General features: G+C 41.6%; 2 protein-coding genes across 5 annotated transcripts in view; one reads left to right on the top strand and one right to left on the bottom strand.

Moving 5' to 3' along the window:
• LOC109868301 (exportin-7) overlaps positions 1 to 13,582 on the top strand; it is a 32,138-nt gene extending 18,556 nt beyond the window's left edge. For 2 of the 4 annotated variants that reach the window (XM_020457753.2, XM_020457755.2), the window contains exons 22-29: positions 1,862 to 1,944; positions 2,079 to 2,293; positions 2,429 to 2,567; positions 6,797 to 6,861; positions 6,968 to 7,060; positions 9,391 to 9,495; positions 11,973 to 12,100; positions 12,183 to 13,582. In XM_020457753.2, the coding sequence (XP_020313342.1) occupies positions 1,862 to 1,944; positions 2,079 to 2,293; positions 2,429 to 2,567; positions 6,797 to 6,861; positions 6,968 to 7,060; positions 9,391 to 9,495; positions 11,973 to 12,100; positions 12,183 to 12,276 (922 nt within the window). In that variant the 3' untranslated portion in view covers positions 12,277 to 13,582. The remainder of the gene's footprint in view (positions 1 to 1,861; positions 1,945 to 2,078; positions 2,294 to 2,428; positions 2,568 to 6,796; positions 6,862 to 6,967; positions 7,061 to 9,390; positions 9,496 to 11,972; positions 12,101 to 12,182) is intronic. The other 2 variants (XM_020457756.2, XM_020457757.2) reach the window with 1 other exon arrangement.
• A 110-nt stretch (positions 13,583 to 13,692) lies between these two features.
• On the bottom strand, positions 13,693 to 17,684 carry LOC109868302 (protein PBDC1-like). Its single transcript, XM_020457758.2, has 6 exons — positions 17,574 to 17,684; positions 17,207 to 17,272; positions 16,950 to 17,009; positions 15,895 to 16,035; positions 15,687 to 15,798; positions 13,693 to 15,549 (listed from the first exon to the last, which is right to left on the bottom strand). Exons 1-6 carry the CDS (start codon positions 17,601 to 17,603, stop codon positions 15,458 to 15,460), a joined length of 501 nt encoding a protein of 166 aa, XP_020313347.1. The 5' UTR covers positions 17,604 to 17,684; the 3' UTR covers positions 13,693 to 15,457.
• Positions 17,685 to 25,978: the final 8,294 nt, after the last annotated feature.

The following is a 25,978-nucleotide window of genomic DNA, read 5'->3' on the forward strand; positions in this document are numbered from 1 at the left end:
ACTAATTGAGTGCATGTTTGCTTCTGACCATTGGAATTGTGATACAGCTAAATAATTGGTCTGTGAAAAATTGTCATGCACAAAGTAGATGTCTTAACCGACTTGCCAAAACTATAGTTAGTTAACAAGATATTTGTGGAGTGGTTGAAAAACGTCACTGTATGTAAAATTCCGATTTCAACTGTTTGTATGTTGACACCTGCTTGTCGAACTTCTCATTCCAATATCATGGGCATTATTATGGTATTGGTCCCCCCTATGCTGCTTTGATATCCTCCACTCTTCTGGGAAGGCTTTCCACTAGATGTTGAAACATTTCTGCTGGGACTTGCTTCCATTCAGCCACAAGCATTAGTGAGGTTGGGCACTGATGTGGGCCAATTATGCCTGGCTCGCAGTCAGTGTTCTAATTCATCCCAAAGGTGTTCGATGGGGTTGAGGTCAGGGCTCTGTGCAGGCTAGTCGTGTTCTTCCAGAACGATCGTGACAAACCATTTCTGTATGGACCTTGCTTTATGCATGGAGGCATTGTCATGTTGAAACAGGAAAGGGCCTTCCTCAAACTGTTGCCACAAAGTTGGAAGTACAGAATCGTCTAGAATGTCATTGTATGCTGTAGCGTTGAGATTTCCCGTCACTGGAACTAAGGGCCCTAGCCCGGACCATGAAACAGACCCCGACAATTTTTCTTCCTCCACCAAACTTAACAGTTGTCACTATGCATTGAGGCAGGTAGCGTTCTCCTGGCATCCGCCAAACCCAGATTTGTCCGTCGGACTGCCAGATGGTGAAGCGTGATTCATCACTCCAGAGAACGTATTTCCACTGCTCCAGAGTCCAATGGCGGCGAGCTTTACACCACACCAGCCGGCGCATGACGTTGCGCATAGTGATGTTCTCGGCCATGGAAACCCATTTCGTGAGCCTCCAGACAGTTCTTGTGCTGACGTTTCTTCCTGAGATAGTTTGGAATTCTGTAGTGAGGGTTGCAACCGAGGACAGGTGATTTTCACATGCTACACGCTTCAGTACTCGCCGATCCCATTCTGTGAGTTTGTGTGGCCTACCACTTTGCGGCTGAGCTGTTGCTCCTAGACATTTCCACTTCACAATTACAGCATTTAAAGTTGACCGGGGCAGCTCAAACAGGGCAGAGATTTGACGAACTTGCTGGAAAGGTGGCATCCTATGACAGTGCCATGTTGGAAGTCACTGAGCTTTTCAGTAAGGTCATTCTACTGCCAATGTTTGTCTATGGAGATTTCATGGCTATGTGCTCAATTCTATATACCTGTCAGCAACGGGTGTGGCTGAAATACCTGAATTCACTCATTTTGAAGGGGTGTCCACATACTCTAGTGTATCTAATGCTGCGCTAAACAAAGTCCCTACATAACTCGCTTATCATATACAGTCAGAATCTTCCCAATTGCCCTGATAGCCAGGCAGCTGCTCTTAAAGGGGAGAGGAGAGAGCATACAAGCTGGGTGACATTTTTCTGTCGACCAGTAAAATTACCATTTTCACTAGCTGTAATAACCTACAATTATTTGACCATTTGTCCAACAGTGCTTCATAGGCCTACATTCAAACTATAAGCTACAGCAACTAAGTAGTAGGATGACTTTGAAAGAACTTTGAGTTGATTCAATTGCAACACAACAAGAAACCGTTAGATTCCTCTGTGTATTTCTCAATTTACAGTGGTATAATTGTCCATTTTCCCCTTGCTGGTATTATATGCTTTTAGATACCATTTCCGGTTTGAAATAGAATCTCGGGATATCTGGGAAAGTCTTGGGATGGATAATTTGTTCGATTTTTCTGGAAAATAGGAATCCCGAACTCTGTTTGTTTCCAGGTCACAGAGGTTACAGTTTGACGTGTCGTCGCCCAACGGAATCCTGCTGTTCAGAGAAACCAGCAAGATGATCACCACCTATGGTAAAACATGTCTTATTGCAACAGTTTATTGTGTCTTATTGCAACAGTTGCTGTTCACTGGAGCATTGTGATTTGGTTGGTCAGCCACACAATTTTATGTTAATTTCCTTGGTTCTCCCTCTCCCCTTCTCCAGGTAATCGTATCCTGACCATCGGGGAGGTGCCTAAGGACCAGGTGTACAGTGTGAAGCTGAAGGGTGTCAGTGTGTGCTTCTCTATGCTGAAGGCTGTGCTTTCTGGGAACTACGTCAATTTCGGGGTGTTCCGTCTCTATGGAGATGACGCACTGGACAACGCACTACAAACCTTCATCAAACTGCTGCTGTCCATACCACACAGCGACCTGCTGGTAGATACATACATACATACATACATACAGTGATCTATTTCTCTGAACATTGTAAATATACAATCTGACAATGGCAGTTCCAGCAAAACGTGCACCAACTCTCCTTTGCTCTCCTGTCTGCATCCCTCCCTCCAGGACTATCCCAAGTTGAGCCAGTCGTTCTACAGTCTGTTGGAGGTGTTGACTCAGGATCACATGAACTTCATTGCTTCTCTAGAGCCGCATGTCGTCATGTACATACTGTCATCTATCTCCGAGGGACTCACTGCACTGGGTAATATATATATATATACACACACACACACTGCACCACACTGTACTGGGTAGTATACAGTGGGGCAAAAAAATGATTTAGTCAGCCACCAATTGTGCAAGTTCTCCCACTTAAAAAGATGAGAGACGCCTGTAATTTATCATAGGTACACTTCAACTATGACTAACAAAATGAGGGGCAAAAAATCCAGAAAATCACACATTGTAGGATTTTTTAATGAATTTATTTGCAAATTATGGTGGAAAGTAAGTATTTGGTCAATAACAAAAGTTTATCTCAATACTTTGTTATATACCCTTTGTTGGCAATGACAGAGGTCAAATGTTTTCTGTAAGTCTTCACAAGGTTTTCACACACTGTTGCTGGTATTTTTGGCCCATTCCTCCATGCAGATATCCTCTAGAGCAGTGATGTTTTGGGGCTGTTGCTGGGCAACACGGACTTTCAACTCCCTCCAAAGATTTTCTATGGGGTTGAGATCTGGAGACTGGCTAGGCCACTCCAGGACCTTGAAATGCTTCTTACGAAGCCACTCCTTCGTTGCCCAGGCGGTGTGTTTGGGATCATTGTCATGCTGAAAAACCCAGCCACGTTTCATCTTCAATGTCCTTGCTGATGGAAGGAGGTTTTCACTCAATCTCACGATACATGGCCCCATTCATTCTTTCCTTTACACGGATCAGCCATCCTGGTCCCTTTGCAGAAAAACAGCCCCAAAGCATGATGTTTCCACCCCCATGCTTCACAGTAGGTATGGTGTTCTTTGGATGCAACTCAGCATTCTTTGTCCTCAAAACACAACAAGTTGAGTTTTTACCAAAAAGTAATATTTTGGTTTCATCTGACCATATGACATTCTCCCAATCTTCTTCTGGATAATCCAAATGCTCTCTAGCAAACTTCAGATGGGCCTGGACATGTACTGGCTTAAGCAGGGGGACATGTCTGACACTGCAGGTTTTGAGTCGCTGGCGGCGTAGCGTGTTACTGATGGTAGGCTTTGTTACTTTGGTCCCAGCTCTCTGCAGGTCATTCACTAGGTCCCCCCGTGTGGTTCTGGGATTTTTGCTCACTGTTCTTGTGATCATTTTAACCCCACGGGGTGAGATCTTGCGTGGAGCCCCACATCGAGGGAGATTATCAGTATTCTTGTATGTCTTCCATTTCCTAATAATTGCTCCCACAGTTAATTTCTTCAAACCAAGCTGCTTACCTATTGCAGATTCAGTCTTCCCAGGCTGGTGCAGGTCTACAATTTTGTTTCTGGTGTCCTTTGACAGCTCTTTGGTCTTGGCCATAGTGGAGGTTGTGGACAGGTGTCTTTTATACTGATAACAAGGTCAAACAGGTGCCATTAACTTCTTGGATATAGGGGGCGCTATTTAAATTTTTGGATGAAAAACGTTCCCGTTTTAAACAAGATTTTGTCACAAAGATGCTCGACTATGCATATAATTGACAGCTTTGGAAAGAAAACACTCTGACGTTTCCAAAACTGCAAAGATATTGCCACAGAACTGATGTTACAGAAAAAACCCAGATAAAAATCCAATCAGGAAGTGCTGCATTTTTTAAAACTGCCTCATGGCAATGACTCCTTACAGTGCCTTGCGAAAGTATTCGGCCCCCTTGAACTTTGCGACCTTTTGCCACATTTCAGGCTTCAAACATAAAGATATAAAACTGTATTTTTTTCTGAAGAATCAACAACAAGTGGGACACAATCATGAAGTGGAACGACATTTATTGGATATTTCAAACTTTTTTAACAAATCAAAAACTGAAAAATTGGGCGTGCAAAATTATTCAGCCCCCTTAAGTTAATACTTTGTAGCGCCACCTTTTGCTGTGATTACAGCTGTAAGTCGCTTGGGGTATGTCTCTATCAGTTTTGCACATCGAGAGACTGAAATGTTTTCCCATTCCTCCTTGCAAAACAGCTCGAGCTGTTGTGAACAGCAGTTTTCAGTTCTTTCCACAGATTCTCGATTGGATTCAGGTCTGGACTTTGACTTGGCCATTCTAACACGTGGATATGTTTATTTTTGAACCATTGTAGATTTTGCTTTATATTTTGGATCATTGTCTTGTTGGAAGACAAATCTCCATCCCAGTCTCAGGTCTTTTGCAGACTCCATCAGATTTTCTTCCAGAATGGTCCTGTATTTGGCTCCATCCATCTTCCCATCAATTTTAACCATCTTCCCTGTCCCTGCTGAAGAAAAGCAGGCCCAAACCATGATGCTGCCACCACCATGTTTGACAGTGTCCCCACTGTCAAACATGGTGGTGGCAGCATCATGGTTTAGTGTGTTCAGGGTGATGAGCTGTGTTGCTTTTACGCCAAACATAACATTTTGCATTGTTGCCAAAAAGTTACATTTTGGTTTCATCTGACCAGAGCACCTTCTTCCACATGTTTGGTGTGTCTCCCAGGTGGCTTGTGGCAAACTTTAAATTACACTTTTTATGGATATCTTTAAGAAATGGCTTTCTTCTTGCCACTCTTCCATAAAGGCCAGATTTGTGCAATATACGACTGATTGTTGTCCTATGGACAGAGTCTCCCACCTCAGTTGTAGATCTCTGCAGTTCATCCAGAGTGATCATGGGCCTCTTGGCTGCATCTCTGATCAGTCTTCTCCTTGTATGAGCTGAAAGTTTAGAGGGACGGCCAGGTCTTGGTAGATTTGCAGTGGTCTGATACTACTTCCATTTCAATATTATCGCTTGCACAGTGCTCCTTGGGATGTTTAAAGCTTGGGAAATCTTTTTGTATCCAAATCCGGCTTTAAACTTCTTCACAACAGTATCTCGGACCTGCCTGGTGTGTTCCTTGTTCTTCATGATGCTCTCTGCGCTTTAATGGACCTCTGAGTGCAGGTGCATTTATACGGAGACTTGATTACACACAGGTGGATTGTATTTATCATCATTAGTCATTTAGGTCAACATTGGATCATTCAGAGATCCTCACTGTACTTCTGGAGAGAGTTTGCTGCACTGAAAGTAAAGGGGCTGAATAATTTTGCACGCCCAATTTTTCAGTTTTTGATTTGTTAAAAAAGTTTGAAATATCCAATAAATGTCATTCCACTTCATGATTGTGTCCCACTTGTTGTTGATTCTTCATCTCAGATTTTCAAAATATGCTTTTCAACCAAAGCTACACAAGCATTTGTGTAAGAGTATTGATAGCCTAGCATAGCATTAAGCCTAGCATTCAGCAGGCAACATTTTCACAAAAACAAGAAAAGCATTCAAACTAAAATAATTTACCTTTGAAGAACTTCGGATGATTTCAATGATGAGACTCTCAGATAGCAAATGTTCATTTTTTCCAAAAATATTATTTGTGTTGGCGAAATAGCTCTGTTTTGTTCATCACGTTTGGCTAAGAAAAAGACTGGAAAATGCAGTCACTACAACGCCAAACTTTTTTCCAAATTAGCTCCATAATATCGACAGAAACATGGCAAACATTGTTTAGAATCAATCCTCAAGGTGTTTTTCACATATCTATTCAATAATATATCAGTCGTGACAGTTGGTTTCTCATCAGAAGCGAACGGAAAAATACTGCAGCTGGAGATTACGCAATAATTGCAACGGAGGACACCAAGCGTCCACCTGGTAGATGTAGTCTCTTATGGTCAATCTTCCAATGATATGCCTACAAATACGTCACAATGCTGTCGACACCTTGGGGAAGCGACAGAAAGCCTAAGCTCATTCGTGGCCCATTCACAGCCATATAAGGAGTCATTGCCATGAGGCGGTTTCAAAAAATGCGGCACTTCCTGATTGGATTTTTAACTGGTTTTTTTTCTGTAACATCAGTTCTGTGGCACTCACAGACCATATCTTTGCAGTTTTGGAAACGTCTGTGTTTTCTTTCCAAAGCTGTCAATTTTATGCATAGTCGAGCATCTTTGTGACAAAATATCTTGTTTAAAACGGGAACGTTTTTCATCCAAAAAATTAAAATAGCTCCCCCTATATCCAAGAAGTTAAAGGCACAGTCAACTTAGTGTATGTAAACTTCTGACCCACTGGAATTGTGATACAGTGAAATAATCTGTCTGTAAACAATTGTTGGAAAAATTACATGTAATGCACAAAGTAGATGTCCTAACCGACTTGCCAAAACTATAGTTTAACAAGAAATTTGTGGAGTGGTTGAAAAACGTGTGTGACTAACGTGTGTGTGTGTGTGTGTGTTGTTATAGATACCATGGTGTGTACTGGGTGTTGTTCCAGTCTGGACCACATCGTCACCTACCTGTTCAAACAGGTAACAACTGCCTCCATGTAGATCTATAATCTATTCATATGACATTATACCTGTATGTTCTGTGTTGATATGAATGTAAATAAAATGTCTTGTTATTTCTTTTCAGCTGTCTCGCTCTACTAAGAAACGACCTGCAGCTATGGCAACAGATGACCGCTTCCTACACATCATGCAGCAACACCCAGAGATGATCCAACAGGTACAAACACACATGATATTTCAGTTTTTTATTTTGAATACATTTACAAAAATGTCAAAACTGGCTTTTGCCTTGTCATTATGGGGTATTGTGTGTAGATTAAAATAGATTCCATTTAAGAATAACAATATTTGGGAAAAGTCCCGGGGTCTGAATACTTTCCGAATGCACTGTAAGTAGGCCAGTTGTAAAATAAATATCATTAGCCTATTGCTGTCATTTTGTTGGGTAGCCTATAGTACAGGCACTCGCCTTTTGTTGGTAAGCCTAATTGCTGCAATATAGGCTGTTCAAAACTTTTGTGAAGGTTTAAACCAGTTTCTTTAAATATGCAACAAGTATTTTTTTCATTCTGTTGAGCCATTTTCTTTGGCTAAATTAAGTTCTAACTTTAATGTTGTGTTTGCAGCAGTATAATGGAATTACGATTGTTAATCACACTCAAACCATGAAAAGAAAAAAACAAGTAGACCGAGATGAAAAAATTAACTATGTAATGCTGCAATTTAATAACCTGTTCATATTTTCCCTATAAACAATGGCTTTACTTACTTTTGTTATTACCCTAATAAAGTTTGGAAACTTTTGTGAACATTTGGTGTGTTGTGGCTATGATAGGCTTTTTAGCTACAGCAGGCCTGTGTAAACCGGTGCTCCAACTACCTCGACAGTTGAACTTGATGTGAAGAAGAATGTTTTAGGCCTACCAGAGTAACTCCTTTAATGTAACAATATATAATGCTCATCTTTATCAAAAATATTCTGATTTGAAATTAACTATTTAGTCTCCTTCTGTACGCCTATCTCTTTGCAGCAGTAGTAGACGATCTGGGTCTGTTTTTCCACAGTCCTTTTTCCGAACTGGTCTGACTGTCCTCGAGTCCATTCAGAACAGGCCCCAGTTTTATTTTTTTCTATTTATGCATATTGGGTTAGGTGGGAAAGCCACTGGTCCAACATTTTGGACCTGTGAAGACCTCTAATGGGTGCTATTCTGTTTCTCAACTGTGCTGCAAAAGAAAGGAAGACAAAGTAGGCAAATCGCCTCATTGTACAGTGCATTTTCACAAAGGCATGCACATGGTGTCAGTTTAGGCCAGGGATGGGCAACTTTGGGGGTAGGATCCACAGAGTTAATTTTGTGCAATTCTACACATTTTGCCTTGGGGCATAGAGAGAAAGTAGCTTTTTTTAAAGCATGTTTGCTGCAATTCTACAAATTGTTCCATAGGGTGGAGAGAGATGTTTGCAGGTTTTAATATGATACACTATATATACAAAAGTATGTGGACACTCTTTCAAATTAGTGGATTCTGCTATTTCAGCCACACCTGTTGCTGACAGGTGTATAAAATCGAGCCCACCAGCCATGCAATCTTCATAGACAAACATTGACTGTAGAATGGCCTTACTGAAGAGCTCAGTGACTTTCAACATTGCACCGTCATAGAATGCCCCTTTTCCAACAAGTGTCTGCCCTGTTCAACTGTAAGTGATTTTATTGTGAAGTGGAAACATCTAGGAGCAACAACGGGTGAGCCGCGAAATGGTAGGCCACACAAGCTCACAGAACAGGACCTGTCGAGTGCTGAAGACGATTCTGTGCTTCCGACTTTGTGGCAACAGGTTGGGGAAGGTCGTTTCCTTTTTTTAGCATGAGAATGCCCCAGTGCATAAAGGGAGGTCCATACAGAAATGGTTTGTCAATCAGTGTGGAGCAACTTGACTGGCCTACACAGAGCCCTGACCTCAACACCATCGAACACCTTTGGGATGAATTAGAACATCGACTGAGAGCCAGGCATAATCGGCCAACATCCGTGCCCGACCTCACTAAATCTCTTGTGACTGAATGGAAACAAGTCCCCGCAGTGATGTTCCCAGAACAGTAGAGGCTGTTATAGCAGGAAAGGTGGGACCATCTTAATATTAATGCCAATGATTTTGGAATGGGATGTTTGACGATCATACTTTTCATCATGTAGTGTATCTGAGTGAGACTAACAAAATCAATGATCTGAGCGGGCTGCCAGTTTCCCATCCCTGGTTTAGGCTATTGTTTACCATTTTCTTTTTTGTTGGTTTCAGCAAATATTAGGCTACTGTTCAATACAAAAATGTTGAGTAAAAACGAGAGACAAAAAAGGGAACTAACTGTACAGTGCAATTTCTATATTTGCGGGTTAGGGTCAGGCCTCAGGATTTCACTATCACATAGTTGGACGGATGGGTTATTAGTAATTACGGGTGGGTGCTGGTGAACAAACAGCTGACCCGTGCATCACTAACACAAACACAAACACTAATCAATCTGTGTGTTTGTCCTACAGATGCTGTCCACGGTGTTGAACATCATCATCTTTGAGGACTGCAGGAACCAGTGGTCCATGTCCAGACCTCTACTGGGCCTCATCCTGCTCAACGAGAAGGTACAGGTACACAACCACACACCCACAATCCCACCATTCCCTGGAACAGATGTGCAGGGGTTAAAGGATTTTTCGTCATATGGATTCTGGAGAGGCCATTTTTGAGATCTGCAAGAAAAATCTCTGTGGGGCTTGTTTGAAAATGACATGGCCTAAATCAGAATCATGTCTGTTTTATGAAATACACTATACTACCGTTCAAAAGTTTGGTGTCACTTAGCAATGTCCTTGTTTTCCATGAAAACATACATGAAATGAGTTCCAAAATGAATAGGAAATATAGTCAAGACATTGACAAGGTTATAAATAATTATTTTTCATTGAAATAATAATTGTGTCCTTCAAACTTTGCTTTCGTCAAAGAATCCTCCATTTTCAGCAATTACAGCCTTTGCAGACCTTTGGCATTCTAGTTGTCAATTTGTTGAGATAATCTGAAGAGATTTCACCCCATGCTTCTTGAAGCACCTCCCACGAGTTGGATTGGCTTGATGTGTACTTCTTATGTACCATACGGTCAAGATGCTCCAACAACAGCTCAATAGGGTTGAGATCCGGTGACTGCTGGCCACTCCATTATAGACAGAATACCAGTTTACTGCTTCTTCCCTAAATAGTTATTGCATAATTTAGAGCTGTGCTTTGGGTCATTGTCCTGTTGTAGGAGGAAATTGGCTCCAATTAAGTGCAAGGTATGGCGTTGCAAAATGGAGTGATACTCTTCAATTTCCCACTTTACCACCACCAAAGCAGATTAGTCTGTCCAGATCACTTTTTTCTAATCTCCCTCTATCCAGTGTCTGTTCTTTTGTCCATCTTAATATTTTATTTTTATTGCCCAGTCTGAGATATGGCTTTTTCTTTGCATCTCTGCCTAGAAGGCCAGCATCCCGGAGTCGTCTCTTTACTGTTGACATTGAGACTGGTGTTTTGCGGGTACTATTATTTAATGAAGCTGCCAGTTGAGTACTTGAGGTGTCTGTTTCTCTAACTAGACACGCTAATGTATTTGTCCTTTTGCTCAGTTGTGCACCGGGGCCTCCCACTCCTCTTTCTATTCTGGTTAGAGCGGTTTTGTGAAGGGAGTAGCACACAGCGTTGTACGAGATCTTCAGTTTCTTGGCAATTTCTCGCATGGAATAGAACCCACAAATGCTGATGCTACAGATGCTCAACTAGTCTAAAGAAGGCCATTGCTTCTTTAATCGGTGCAAGTCTTCAGCTATGCTAACAACTGCAAAAGGGTTTTCTAATGATCAATTAGCCTTTTTAAAATTATAAACTTGAATTAGCTAACACAACAACGTGCCATTGGAACACAGGAGTGATGGTTGCTGATAGAGCCTGTGTAGATATTCCATAAAAAATCTGCCGTTTCCAGCTACAATAGTCATTTACAACATTAACAATGTCTACACTGTATATGATCAATTTGATGTCATTTTAACGGACCAAAAGATTGCTTTTCTTTCAAAAACAAGGACATTTTATACGTGACCACAAACTTTTGAATGATAGTGTATATTTTCTCTTGTGTGCACTGAACTGACATACAAAACATTAGGAACACCTGGTTAGTCTCATTCCATGACTGACCAGGTGGAAAGCAATGATCCCAGTGTAGATGAAGGGGAGGACACGGGTTAAAGAAGGATTTTTGACCTTTGTTTAAATAAATAAAAAAAACACTGTTGATCCCAGTTTTCCATTGCTACCACCATACCACGTTGAATTCTCTTCTACTCCTTCAATTGCGCGTGTGACATTTTACAAGTGAGATTTAGGTGCAGCTGCGCAACAGAGCTCTTAAAGGGGCAACGGTGTCTTTAAAAGTGCAATCACATACTTTGTAATAGAAACCCCCCCCAAGATAACTTTTTGGGGAGTTAATAATAATTAGGAGGTTGTGTCCAGTGGGGTAAATGCAGAAGAACAAACCCCTTGCTTCAGCCTATGTACATTTTATTTTTTGCCATTATGCTGCATTAGTTGGGCTACAGGTGATCATGCTTATTGCTTATAACACCTTTGATAGTATAGACCATTTGTAGGCTATGTATGGTCCAGTATGTTATTGGGCATATTTCTGGAGGTGGAAATTATATTTTAGATGGGTGTCATTATTTTTAATTAATCAAATTTTAGATTGTCTTTTTAGCTTCTGTCCTACATAAAAATGATCCCGGGGAAGACCCCAGACCCCCTAAGCAAGTTAAATACATGTTCAAAATGAACCCCTTTCCCTAAAAGCATTATGCTAATTACTATCTTACATGAAAGGGGAGGTTAACTTGGTCCCAGACAAATCAATCTGAGATCGACTTACGTTTGTCATGGGATTTTTTTGCTTGTTGCTGAGTGGACGATCCTGGTAAAAAATGACAAAATCCTGACACAGCCTCTACCTGTGTGTGTGTGTATATACCTCCATTCCTGAAGTATTTGTCCGATCAGAGAAGCTGAATTTTTGTCTGGGTGTGTAGTATTTTGCAGACTTGAGAAACAGTATTGTGAACAGCCAGCCTCCAGAGAAGCAGCAGGCCATGCATCTCTGCTTTGAAAACCTGATGGAGGGGATAGAACGCAACCTGCTAACCAAGAACCGAGACAGGTACACACAATCCCAGCGACCCTCTCTCCACACGTGTTATCGGTGTGCAGTCACTTAACTCTCTCTGTATTAATCTGTGCAGGTTCACCCAGAATCTGTCGGTGTTCCGGAGGGAGGTGAACGACAGCATGAAGAACTCTTCTTACGGCGTCAACAGCAATGACATGATGAGCTGACCTTCCACGCACTCCTGCTCCACACAGAGCAGCTTCCCCCTCCCAACTCAACCCCTCCTCTCACCCTTCCTCTCCTCCCCCTTTTGGTTCCCCCCTCCTTTTTATAGAAGCCTATAAATATACAGATCTATTTTAAAGCCAGTTTGTAGAGGTCACCGCAGGTCGCTCTGCTGGGAGGAGAGGAGGAGGAGGAGGAGGATGGACGGAGGATACCTCTACACATTCTGGCGGGAGAGGAGTGGGAGGGATGAAAGAGGAGAGTGGGTGAAAAGGGGGAAGCTGGTAAATGTAGTTCTCTGCTTCTGCCTGCCTTGTATAGAAACAACAAAACAAGTGTACATTTTTTTTCATAACATTTTGAACAATGTTTATATTGATTGAATTTAAAACAAAATGAGAAACGTGTGATTGAACTTTTTACAGTGTAGTGAGTCAGTGCACCTGTTTGTCTGTGGGGAGCAAACTTTCTACAGGGGATGAGAGAGCACTAGAGCTGCAAAAGGGCAGAGAAAGAGTGGCTGTCTTGTACATTTCCTCTGGCCTTTTAGTTGGAGCGCTGTAAATACCCACCCCCCTTTACTCCCTAGACACTAACCCTAGCACCGAGACACTTTGCCTAGAAAATGATTACTTGTTCCATTAGGATTTGGGTGTGGGGCAGGGTTAAATGGGTTAAGGTTATGCTCCACTTTACCCTCTGGTAGGCTGGTTGGAGCTGACACTAACCTTAAGGGAGTTAGTTGGGTTTAGGGGAGGGGTGAAGTGTCTGAGCAGGCTAGTGTGTAGGGGTCACAGATCTGATAACTCAACGGATAGGAGCGTCACTGCGGCCTCCTAGGGTGCTGTGAAGGAGCGGTGAGCTCCAGCCAGAACCTACCAGGAAATTCTAGAACTTTCAGCACTCGTCTCCAAGCTCCCTGAAGGATTGTTTATTTCTAAATGATTAAATGAAGAATGCAACCTTTAGTAGAACAGAGCTGTGTATTACAGGGATATGGATGATAGGAATAAGAATACAGAACTGTGTATTAGAGGAGATGGGGGTTCAGAGTTCATTAGCAACTTGTGCTACTCTACAGATGTTGCTGCTAACTGTTTGTGACGACTAGCTCATCTCTAACCATGTTGATTTGACTTCTGGTTTCTATTGTTTTGGTTCCCTGAAGTTTGTGTGTGTGTGTTGGATCAGTAGCTTGGTTCTCTGATGTGAGTGTGTGTTGGATCGGTAGCTTGGTTGAGTTGTGTGGATGTCGGCTACATATTATAGTGTCATCATTGACTGCAAATAAACGTCATTTGGTTTGTATACCGCGCTGTCAGTTCTTCCACTGCACAACATGGGGTAATGTCTTTAGTGTGTGGTGCAGACTAGCAAGATAATATCGTCATAAGGATTAAACAAACACAGGCTACTTGCTGATTCCAGACATCCATTTATTCAGATTTGTATTTTTACCATTCACGCAACCAGTCAGTGAATGTGGTCGGATACACACACCGGGCAAATCAAAAAGGACATCCCATTTTCCAATAGTGCACCACTTTTAGCCAGCACACTGGTCAAAGTGGTTCACTATAAAGAATGTCATTTGAAACAAACTGTACAAGAACATACCCAGAAATTATTGCCACAAATTAGAGAACCTAATTACATATACAACGCCTTAAAGTATTCACACCGTGGGATAAAAAAAGTCATTGTGTGAACAATCTACACAATACTCAAGTCAAAGTGGGAAAATTATATTTTTTAGACAAGTATTCAACACCCTTAGTCAATTCATGTTAGAATCATCTTTGCACACCTGGATTGTATAATATATGCACATTCTCTTCAAAATTCTTCAAGCTCTGTCAAGTTGGTCATTGTTAGACAGCCATCTAAGTCAACTATGCCACTCAAGAACATTCCATGTTGTCTTGATAAGCAACCATATTTAGCCTTGTGTTTTAGGTTATTGTCCTGCTGAAAGGTGAATGTCTCCCAGTGTATGTTGGAAAGCAGACAACCAGGTTTTCACCTGTGCTTAGCTCTATTCTGTTTATTTGTATCCCAAACTCCCTAGTCATAAATATTAAGTGGTACTCAGTGATGTTGGATTTGCCTCAAACAATGCTTTGTATTCAGGACAAAGTTAATTTCTTAGCCAATTGTTTGCAGTTTTACGTTGGTGCCTTATTGCAAACGGTATACATTTTTGGGAGAATGTGTGTTTTCACTCGTCATTTCAGTTATTGTGGAGGAACTACAATGTTGATCTATCACAGCCATTAAACTAACGGTTTTAAATTCACTATTGGCCTCATGGTGAAATCCCCTGAGTGGTTTCCTTCCTCTCCAGCAACGGAGTTAGGAAGGATGTATTTATCCTTGTAGTGACTGGGTGTATCGATTCAACAGCCAAAGTGTAATAACTTAACCATGTTCAAATGGATATTCAATGTATTTTTTTTTTTTACCCATCTACCCTTTGAGACATTGGAAAACCTCCCTGGTCTGGATAAATCTGTGTTTGAAATTCACTGCTCGTCTGAGGGACCTTACAATTATCTGTGGGTTACAGAGATGAGGTAGTCGTTAAACACATTTCTACTCCTGAACCTATTTAGGCTGGCCATATAAGGGGTTGAATACTTGACTCAAGGCTTTAGATTTTCTAAAAACATAATTCCACTGACAATATGGGGAATTGTGTAGGCCAGTGACACAATCACAACTTCCACTTTAAATTCAGGCTGTAACAAGATGTGGAAAACCAAGGGGTGTGAATACTTTCTGAAGGCTCTGTAGCTACCATGCTCAGTTTGGACATCAGTACACGCAGGCTGCAGTGTGGACCTCTGGGCCACCCTCAGTAAGCAAACGTTGCAGATAAGTCATTGTTCTATATATCTATGAACGTTCCACAATGTGGTGCCCTGCTGAACGTGCCACTGGTCTAGTATCCAGTCGACGATCACAGGAAAAGTGTAGGGAGATGGATGTCAAGCAATGGGGATGTTAAGCCTGGTAACCAGGGCTGTTGAAATGTTATCTGTTCCTGGGTTAGAAGTTGTGGGGTTCAGAATATCCCATACCTAGGTCAAAAGGTAGGGTGTCAAACCAGGGCTGTTGAAACTCTTCCTTGGTTGGGTTTACAAGGGTGTTGGAGACTAGGCTAAGAAGGTTATAGGGTATGGGTTAAGAAGGCTGTTTTTTGGCCTGAAATACAGGGGCGTTGAATCCTTCTCTGTTCCTAGCGATCTCGATGGCAAAGAACTGGATCCTGGTGGCTGCAGGAACAACATGATCGCAGTTAACACTGGTGTAGTCACTCGGCTACACAGGACCCTTACACTGCTATGCTCCTAATGCCACTTTTTAACAGTGACGACGTTTTGTATGTGTAATAGTGACTCGCTGAACATACCAAATATGGTGTTTTCCTCTGTGTAGTCCTTCTCACAGTCAAGTCGTAGCAAAGTCCCGTAGTTAAAGTCCTCCACCACCCCATCGAACTGGTTACAGAACGGACGCCACTTCTAGACACCAACACAGAGACTAAGTTAGTTTCTCTCTCACTCTTCCGCAGTCCCTTTTTTGTATTTCTGACACCTATAACACACCCAGTCCCCTACCTCTTTGGCATCGGCCGTTTTGAGCATGTCTGGGTCCAAGTTCTTGATGTTGAGGTCTGAGAAGGATTCTCTGAAGGACGTATAGATCTGGTCATCCACCTTGGTCAGCTTCAGATTACTGGGGTCTACCGACGAGATCAGCTACACACACACAGACACGATTAGCTGGAGGGAAGGACTAGATCAGTGCAATGTGGCTGCTAGTATTGGTATTTTGCTCCACCTACCCACATAAAAAAACATACTATGGTCTAAATACTGTAGTATTATAGTGCGTTTGCAGACTTTACTGTTAACTTTAGTGTTTACTACAGTATTTATACTAAAGTAATTAATGTAGTGTTTTTGTGGACTGTTGTATACTGTAGTACAGCTATTCTCAACTGGTGGGTCGTGACCCCAGTTCGGGTCCTGGGAGGTTTTGAATATATACATACAGTTTATATTTTAATGAAAAAACTACAAACCTGGAAGAAAATATGAACTATCAATGTTTCAAAATAGATCTATTAGCAGCACTATTTTGGTTGATTTTGTGGTCTCAAGCCAGTGAGTTTAACATTCTTGAAGAATATGTGCAAAATGTATTTATTGAAAATGAGGTGAGAATGTTGTTCCCTTGTCATAATTGCCACATTTACTATCAATATAGTTTTCCAGATTGTATATTGGGTCGCGACTGAGGCAACCTGGTTCAATTTGGGTCCTGAGGCAAAACCTGTAGATCCACTGCTGTAGTATTTGCTGTAGTGTTTGAGGACTAATAATATACTGTAGTATTTACTGTAGTGTTGTCTAATAACCTGTATGGCACACAATATGGTTATACTTAGCATGTAGGTTTCTCACTTATGGGTGGCACAAATTGGGATATCGGGCGAGGGAAATGGGCAGGGTATATGCAAATTAAATACTGTAGTGTTTTTGCACACAACTGTAGTATTTACTACAGTTTTTTTGTAGATAATACTGTACTATTCTATAGTAAACTGTAGTATTTTTTCCATGTGGGTAGTTTACCTGATTTCAGGTGCTTGTGAGAAAGAGATACTCACATTAAAGTAGATCTCTGCATGATTGTAAGCCTTCATCGCCCACATCACCTCCAGTTGAGGCTGAGGCACGCACACACACACAGGTTAGTTGCAATGTTGGGAAAGAGTTCTCTAGGTAAGAATTTAATTTGACTGTTTTACACCTGTTGTATCCTGTGCACGTGGCGAATAAACTTTGAAACTAACACACTAGAAAACTATTGTGTTGTGAGTTTGTGTCAGAGAGGAAACCTAAATAGCACCGGTGTGTTACTCACATCGTTCCCATAAGCCTCAGCTGGTAGAGACAGAGCCTGGGCGGCTGCTGTAGCTCCCTCCACGCCCTGAATAACATAACCATTACAAAAGAAAAGTACTACAATTGATATCACACCCTATATAACGACAAAATGTCATTAGCATTAGTAATTCCATATTGCTGCAGTGTAATGGTAAGCACATGTTTAACTCAATCAACGTTGTCCTCGTTTAGCCAGCGGCATTTTAAACAGCAGGCCGGCATCAGTCCAAATAAAACATGCATCATATACTTTAACAGTTCACTTATATATGCAGCTACAATATACCCGTATATTACATGTACATTAAGTTAAAATACTGTTATTTAATCTTGTGGATTCTCACCAGAGAAGCAATTCCATTTCCCGACGCCATAGCTGTAAACTTTGACCCAATGACGTCACGTCGTTCTAGCGCAAGCTGTCTACGCCTCTGCAATGCAATGCTGCAAGGCAAACGCAGCGTTTCATTGGAAATGAATGTAATTCTGGTGTACCAAAATGCAGTAACGCTTCGAACACCCCGACAGTGAATTTGCGCTAAATAGTACGCAGCATCATCAACATTCACCTTCTGCTACTATTTCTGTCAAGCCGTCTACGCACACAGTTTGGCATACGTTCGATAAATCCAATGTATGCACCACAAACGAACGCACTGCAATGCAATGTTGCAAGGCAAATGCAGCGTTTCATTGGAAATGAATGTAATTCTGGTGTACCAAAAGGCATTGCTACTGTTGGTGTGATCGAAGCGTAACGCTTTGAAAAACAGTATGCAGCGTCATCTGGCTATGTGCGCAACAAAAGTTCATCATACCATTTTTGTCAAGCCATCTACTCATACACGTTCGGTAAATCCAACAGATGTACCACACCGAACGAGCTGTATCTGCAACACAATGCTGCAAGGCAACGCAGCGGTTCATTGGAAATGAATGTAATTCTGGTGTACCAAAATGCAATAAGGCTTCGAACACACCGATAGTGCTTTGCGCAAAATAGTATCATCAACATTCACCTTCTGCTACCATTTCTGCACCACACCGAATACACTGCAACTGCCTCTGCAAGGCAAACCCATTGTTTCATTGGAAAGTAATGTATTTCTGGTGTACCAAAATGCAGACACTGTCGACTCGTTACACTTTTAGAGCAGAGGTGTCAAACACATTTTTCAATGTTTGGAAAATATATTCCTCTATCCATCGTTTTTGGAATGTTTGATATTCTCTGACTGTTTAGCTTTAATTTTGGTGATTATTAGAGAGCTGTATACAGTGAAGAAACTGTGTAGGTCCAGTGGCGATTTTAGCATGTAAATCTTGGTGGGGCAAACAAAAAAAATGTGCGACACATGCCAGCAAAGCCACTACACTACACAACACAACACTAAACAATACATGAATTGCACTATAACGGTGTCAAACGGTGCACACAAACTATTAGGGCCTACATAAAGCTGCCCCAACAATGAGGTTAGTCATTTAATGTTAGCCATATTTGTTCGGTAACATTGAAAACGTTTGCATTGAAGATTACGGTCCTTGTAATTCTATTGATTCATGAGTTACCACTGCTACACCTGGCTATCAGCGGAGCCTTGTCTGGCAGCGAAACAGTTAATTCAGTCTCAATTACTGCCTTTAAAAAAAACACAGCTGATATAAACAAATGTGGTTCATACTGCCAATTGAGATGTACAAATTATGGCAAAAGGGGAGGACAAGCTGGTAAGAGGCAATCCGTAATTTCAATTAAGACATTATTGAGCAAGTGATAACGGACAAAGTCAATATAACTATTTGTTCAGTACTTTTGAAATGTACAGCGACAGAATTCAGAACATGGGCGGTTTTTACAGTGTACAAGTCAGAACCGTAGGATAAATATAGGGGGCATATAAACAGACAATGAAAGCTCTTATAATATTCAATGATTACATTTCTCTAAAACAGGTTATAGGCTACATGTGCACCACCAAGTTAGAACAGTAGGCGAAATTAAGAGATGAAAATAGACAAAATTGTTAGGGTGGGACACATTGAACGCCATTTGGGTCTTTGCATGTAAAAAAAATGCACTTATTTGATGTGTGAAATAAGCTTTTAATTTGACACGTCAAATAACACAATTCTATTATAGATTTTTTTAAATTTAATTTTACCTTTATTTAACCAGGCAAGTCAGTTAAGAACACATTCTTATTTTCAATGACAGCCTGGGAACAGTGGGTTAACTGCCTGTTCAGGGGCAGAACGACAGATTTGTACCTTGTCAGCTCGGGGGTTTGAACTCGCAACCTTCCGGTTAATAGTCCAATGCTCTAACCACTAGGCTACGCTGCCGTCCCGAATGTGGTGTATGCTGAATTTGCATGTGCAAGCCAAGCACAACCACTACTATCAGTAGCACTGTCAAATCTGTACAAAAAAGATGTAACTCTCTCTTGGACAAGGTGACATTTATCAATGTATTCAGCTTTATTTACTCTCATATTCGAAAATACTAATTAACATCAAATTAGACATCATGCAAGACTACAAATCCCTGCAAGCTCTTGCATGTAATATCTTGTCAAAGCCTTGCTGTCAGCAAGCTAGCTAGTATCTACCTTGACCCAAAAGGAAATGTAACATTTTTGTTCCATATTTTATTTAACAATTATTAACAATTATTTGTTGACTTATTTATGCATTTGGTCTTCTCTTGTACATAATACTTTCCTAGTAGTGATCTTCATCTGGGCCTTCTCCAGAGCCTTGACAATGGGGCTGTGTATTATCATGCTGAATCATGAGATGATGGTGGCAGATGAATAACACGACAATGGGCCTCAGGATCTTGTCACGGTATCTCTGTGCATTCGAAATTGCCATTGATAAAATGCAATTGGGTTCATTATCCGTAGCTTATGCCATAACCCCACTGCCACCATGGGGCACTCTGTTCACAAAGTTGAAAACTGATAGAGACATACCCCAAGCGACTTACAGCTGTAATCGCAGCAAAAGGTGGTGCTACAAAGTATTAACTTAAGGGGGCTGAATAATTTTTCACGCCCAAATTTCAGTTTTTGATTTGTTAAAAAAGTTATAAAAATATCCAATAAATGTCGTTCCACTTCATGATTGTGTCCCACTTGTTGTTGATTCTTCACAAAAAAATACAGTTTTATATCTTTATGTTTGAAGCCTGAAATGTGGCAAAAGGTCGCAAAGTTCAAGGGGGCAGAATACTTTCGCAAGGCACTGTACATTTTTCTGTTGATGATAGCAAGCTGTCCAGGCCCTGAGGCAACAAAACAGCTCCAAACCACGATGCTCCCTCCACCATACTTTACAGTTGGGATTAGGTTTTGATGTTGGTGTGCTGTGCCTTTTTTTCCTCCACACATAGTGTTGTATGTTCCTTCCAAACAACTCAACTTTAGTTTAATCTGTCCACAGAATATTTTGCCAGTAGTGCTGTGAAACATCCAGATGCTCTTTTGCGAACTTCAGGCGTGCATCAATGTTTTTTTGGACAGCAGTGACTTCTTCCGTAGTGTCCTCCCATCAACACCATTCTTGTTTAGTGTTTTACCTATCGTACACTCGTCAGCAGAGATGTTAGCCTGTTCCAGAGATTTCTGTAAATCTTTAGCTGACACTCTATGATTCTTCTTAATCTCATTGAGCGTTCTGTGCTGTGCACTTGCAGTCATCTTTGCAGCACGGCCACTCCTAGGGAGAGTAGCAACAGTGCTGAAGTTTCTCCATTTAGAGACAATTTGTCTTACCATGGATTGATGAACATAAAGGCTTTTAGAGATACCTTTGTAACCCTTTCCAGCTTTTTGCAAGTCAACAATTCTTAATCTTGGGTCTTCTGAGATCTCTTTTGTTTGAGGCATGTTCACATCAGGCAATGTTTCTTGTGAATAGCAAACTCAAATTTTTAAAATGTTTTTTATAGGGCAGGGCAGCTCTAACCAACATCGCCAATCTCGTCTCAATGATTGTACTCCAGGTTAGCTGACTCCTGACTCCAATGAGCTTTTGGAGAAGTCATTAGCCTAGGGGTCCACATACTTTCCCCAACCTACACTGTGATTGTTTAAACAATGTATTCAATATAGACAAGAAAAATACAATAATTTGTGTGTTATTAGTTTAAGCAGACTGTGTTTGTCTGTTGTTGTTACTTAGATGAAGATCAGATCTAATTTTATGACCAATTTATGCAGAAATACAGATCATTCCAAAGGATTCACATAGTTTTTCTTGCCACTGTAAGCATTCAGACACTTTACTTAGTACTTTATTCTTGGGTATGATTCTATAAGCTTGGCACACCTCTATTTGGGGAGTTTCTCCCATTCTTCTCTGCAGATCCTCTCAAGTTCTGTCAGTTTGGATGTGGAGCGTCGCTGCACAGCTATATTCAGATCTCTCCAGAGATGTTCGATCGGGTTCAAGTCCGGACTCTGGCTGGGTCACTCAAGGACATTCAGGGACTTGTCATGAAGCCCCTTCTGTGTTGTCTTGGCTGTGTGCTTCGGGTCATTGTTGTGTTGGAAGGAGAACCTTCCCCCTAAGTCTGAGGTCCTGATCGCTCTGGAGCAGGTTTTCATCAAGGATCTCTCTGTACTTTGCTCCGTTCATCCTTCCCTTGATCCTGAAAAACATCCCCACTACATGATTCTGCCAACAACATGCTTCACCATAGGGACTGTACCAGGTTTCCTTCAGACATGATGCTTGGCATTCAGGCCAAAGAGTTCAATCTTGGTTTCATCAGACCAGAGAATCTTGTTTCTCATGGTCTGAGAGTCCTTTAGGTGCCTTTTGGCAAACTCCAAGCGGGCTGTCATGTGCCTTTTACTGAGGAGTGGCTTCCGTCTGTCCATTCTACCATAAAGGCCTGATGGGTGGAGTGCTACAGAGATGGTTGTCCTTCTGGAAGATTCTCCCATCTCCACAGAGGAACTCTGGAGCTCCTTCAGAGTGACCATTGGGTTCTTGGTCACCTCCCTGACCAAGGCCCTTCTCCAATTGCTCAGTTTGGCTGGGTGGCCAGCTCTAGGAAGAGTCTTGGTGGTTCCAAACTTCATCCATTTAAGAATGATGGAGGCCACTGCGTTATTGGGGACCTTCAATGCTGCAGACATTTTTTGGTACCCTTCCCCAGATCTGTGCCTCGACACAATCCTGTCTCAGAGCTCTACAGAAAATTCCTTTGATCTCATGGAGTGGTTTTTGCTCTGACATGCACTTTTAACCATGGGACCTTATATAGACAGGTGTGTGCCTTTCCAAATCATGTCCAATCAATTGAATTTACAACAAGTGGATTCCAATCAAGTTGTAGAAACATCTCAAGGATTACCAATGGAAACAGGATGCATCTGAGCTCAATTTCGAGTCTCATAGCAAAGGGTCTGAGTTCTTATAAAAGGTTTTCAGTTAAAAACAAAAAAAATTGTTGCTAAAATTTATTACAAAAATAAAATTCTTTGTCATTATGGGGTTGTGTGTGTAGATTGCTGAGTTTCTATTTAAAAAACATCTATTTTAGAACAAGGCTGTAACGTAACAAAATGTGGAAAAAGTCAAGTGGTCTTGAAACTTTCCGAAGGCACTGGTCGTGGAAATTCTTACACTCAAAGTCAATCTTAAATTAATCATTGTTTACTGTCAGCGCATTGGAGAGGTTCCAACCAACTCAATGCACCATAGTACACATGTCAATAAGGAGCTCTCCCTGTAGACCCAGCAGTTGTCTTATATACGGCTATACATAGACAAGTCATATTTGCATGATTTAGCATAATTCATTATTCATTACCATTTTGTTTAATTCATGTGATCGACCAATACTGTTTCATAACATGTGAGAGACCAACACCTCACGAGGCTTCTTTCTCTGTAAACTGAGACCTTGAAACGGAGAAATCTTTCGTTCGTTCTCAATACAAGGTCTGGGCGTACAGCCAAATTGCAGCTACTGCTGCAAGTGAGGATTTGTTCCAGTCAGCCACTTGCATGAACACAGAAATAGGTTATTTGTTATTGGTTATTAGAACAGCACATGAATAGAAGACAGAAATTAGTTATAAGAAAAGCACAAACATGAACATTTCCCTTACAACTGTACAGTAATAAGGTGGCTAGAGTTGAGGATACAGTTGAAGCCGGAAGTTGACATAAATCTTAGCCAAACACATTTAAACAAAAAATTTCACAATTCCTGACATTTAATCCTAGTAAAAATTCCCTGTCTTAGGTCAGTTAGGATCACCACTTTATTTTAAGAATGTGAAAAGTAAGAATAATAGTACAGAGAATGATTTATTTCAGCTTTTATTTCTTTCATCACATTCCCAGTGGGTCAGAAGTTTACATACACTCAATCGGTATTTGGTAGCATTGCCTTTAAATTGTTTAACTTGGGTCAAATGTTTCGGGTAGCCTTCCACAAACTTCCCACAATAAGTTGAGTGAATTTTGGACCATTCCTCCCTCCTGACAGAGCTGGTGTAACTGAGTGAGGGTTGTAGGCTTCCTTGCTCACACACACTTTTTCAGTTCAGCCCACAAATTTTATATGGGATGTGATGGCCACTCCAATACCTTGACCGTGTTGTCCTTAAGCCATTTTGCCACAACTTTGGATGTATGCTTGGGGTCATTGTCCATTTGGAAGACCCATTTGCGACCAAGCTGATGTCTTGAGATGTTGCTTCAATATATCCACATAAAGTTCCTTCTCATGATGCCATCTATTTTGTGAAGTGCACCAGTCCGTCCTGCTGCAAAGCACCCCCACAACATGATGCTGACCCCCCCGGGATTCACGGTTCGGATGGTGTTCTTGGGTTTGCAAGCTTCCCCCTTTTTCCTCCAAACATAACGAGGGTCATTATGGCCAAACAGTTCTATTTTTGGTTCATCAGACCAGAGGACATTTCTCCAAAAAGTACCATCTTTGTCCCCATGTGTAGTTGCAAACCGTAGTCTGGCTTTTTAGGGCAGTTTTGGAGCAGTGGCTTCCTCCTTGGTGAGCGGCCTTTCAGGTTATGTCAATATAGGACTCGTTTTTACTGTGGATATAGATACGTTTGTGCCTGTTTCCTCCAACATCTTCACAAGGTCTTTTGCTGTTGTTCTGGGATTGATTTGCACTTTTCGTACCAAAGTACAGTCATCTCTAATAGACAGAACGCGTCTACTTCCTGAGCGGTATGACGGCTGCGTGGTCCCATGGTGTTTATACTTGCGTACTATTGTTTGTACAGATGAACGTGGTGCGTTTGGAAATTGCTCCCAAGGATGAACCAGACTTGTGAGGTCAGGGTAGCCTAGTGGTTTGAGCGTTGGACTAGTAACCGAAAGGATGCAAGTTTGAATCCCCTAGCTGACAAGGTACAAATCTGTCATTCTGCCCCTGAACAGGCAGTTAGCCCACTGTTCCTAGGCCGTCATTGAAAATAAGAATTTGTTCTTAACTGACTTGCCAAATAAAATAAAATGTATTTTGATTTTCCCATGATGTCAAGCAACGAGGCACTGAGTTTGAAGGTAGGCCTTGTAATACATCCACAGGTACACCTCCAATTGACTCAAATGATGTCAATTAGCCTATCAGAAGCTTCTAAAGCCATGACATAATTTCTGTCATTGTCCAAGCTGTTTAAAGGCACAGTCAACTTAGTGTATGTAAACTTCTGGTCCACTGGAATTGTGATACAGTGAATTATAAGTGAAATAATCTGTCTATGAACAATTGTTGGAAAATGACATGTGTCATGCACAAAGTAGATGTCCTAACCGACTTTCCAAAACTATAGTTTGTTTACAAGGAATTTGTGGAGTGGTTGAAAAAACAGTTTTAATGACTCCAACCTAAGTGTATGTAAACTTCCGACTTCAACTGTATATGATAAACAGAGTAGCAGCAGCAGCATATAGGATGATTGTATGTGCATATTATGTGTGCGTGAGCAAATGATGGAGTGAGTGTTTGTATGTGTGTTGGAGTATCAGTGTCCGTAGTGTGTAGGGCTCTGTGAGTGTGCATGAATCTGGGGCAAAAATAGGAATAAAATACAGATAGTCTGTGTAGCCATTTTGTTAGCTATATAGTTACCTATTTAGCAGTATTATGACATGGAGATAGAAGCTGTTCAGGAGCCTGTTGGTGTCAGACTTGATGCACTGGTACCGCTTGCTGTGAGGAAGCAGAGAGAACAGTCTATGGCTTGGGTTGTTGGAGTCTTTAAAGATTTTTCGGGCCTTCTTTCAGAATGGCTGATATAGAGATCCTGCATGGCAAGGAGCTCGGCCCCAGTGATGTACTGTAGCACCAATGCGATCGAGGGTGGTGCTATTGTCATACCAAGCAGTGATGCAGCCAGTCAAGATGCTCTCAATGGTACAGCTGTATACCTTTTTGACCATTTGGGGGCCCATGCCAAACCTTTTCAACCTCCTGAGGGGGAAGAGGCGCTGCCCTCCCCCTTTTCCTGTAGTCCACGATCAGCTCCTTCGTCTTACTGACGATGAGGGAGAGGTTGTTGATCAGGCCTATCACCGCCGTGTCGTCAGCAAATTGATGATGGTGTTGGAATCGTGCATGGCCACGCAGTCATGGGTGAACAGGGAGTACAGGAGGGGACTAAGCACACACCCCTGTGGGGCCCCCGTGTTGAGGGTCAGTGTGGCGGAGATGATGTTGCCTATCCTCACCACCTGGGGTCGGCCCGTCAGG

Source organism: Oncorhynchus kisutch, linkage group LG23 (genome assembly GCF_002021735.2).
Source record: "Oncorhynchus kisutch isolate 150728-3 linkage group LG23, Okis_V2, whole genome shotgun sequence".
Classification (NCBI taxonomy): domain Eukaryota; kingdom Metazoa; phylum Chordata; class Actinopteri; order Salmoniformes; family Salmonidae; genus Oncorhynchus; species Oncorhynchus kisutch.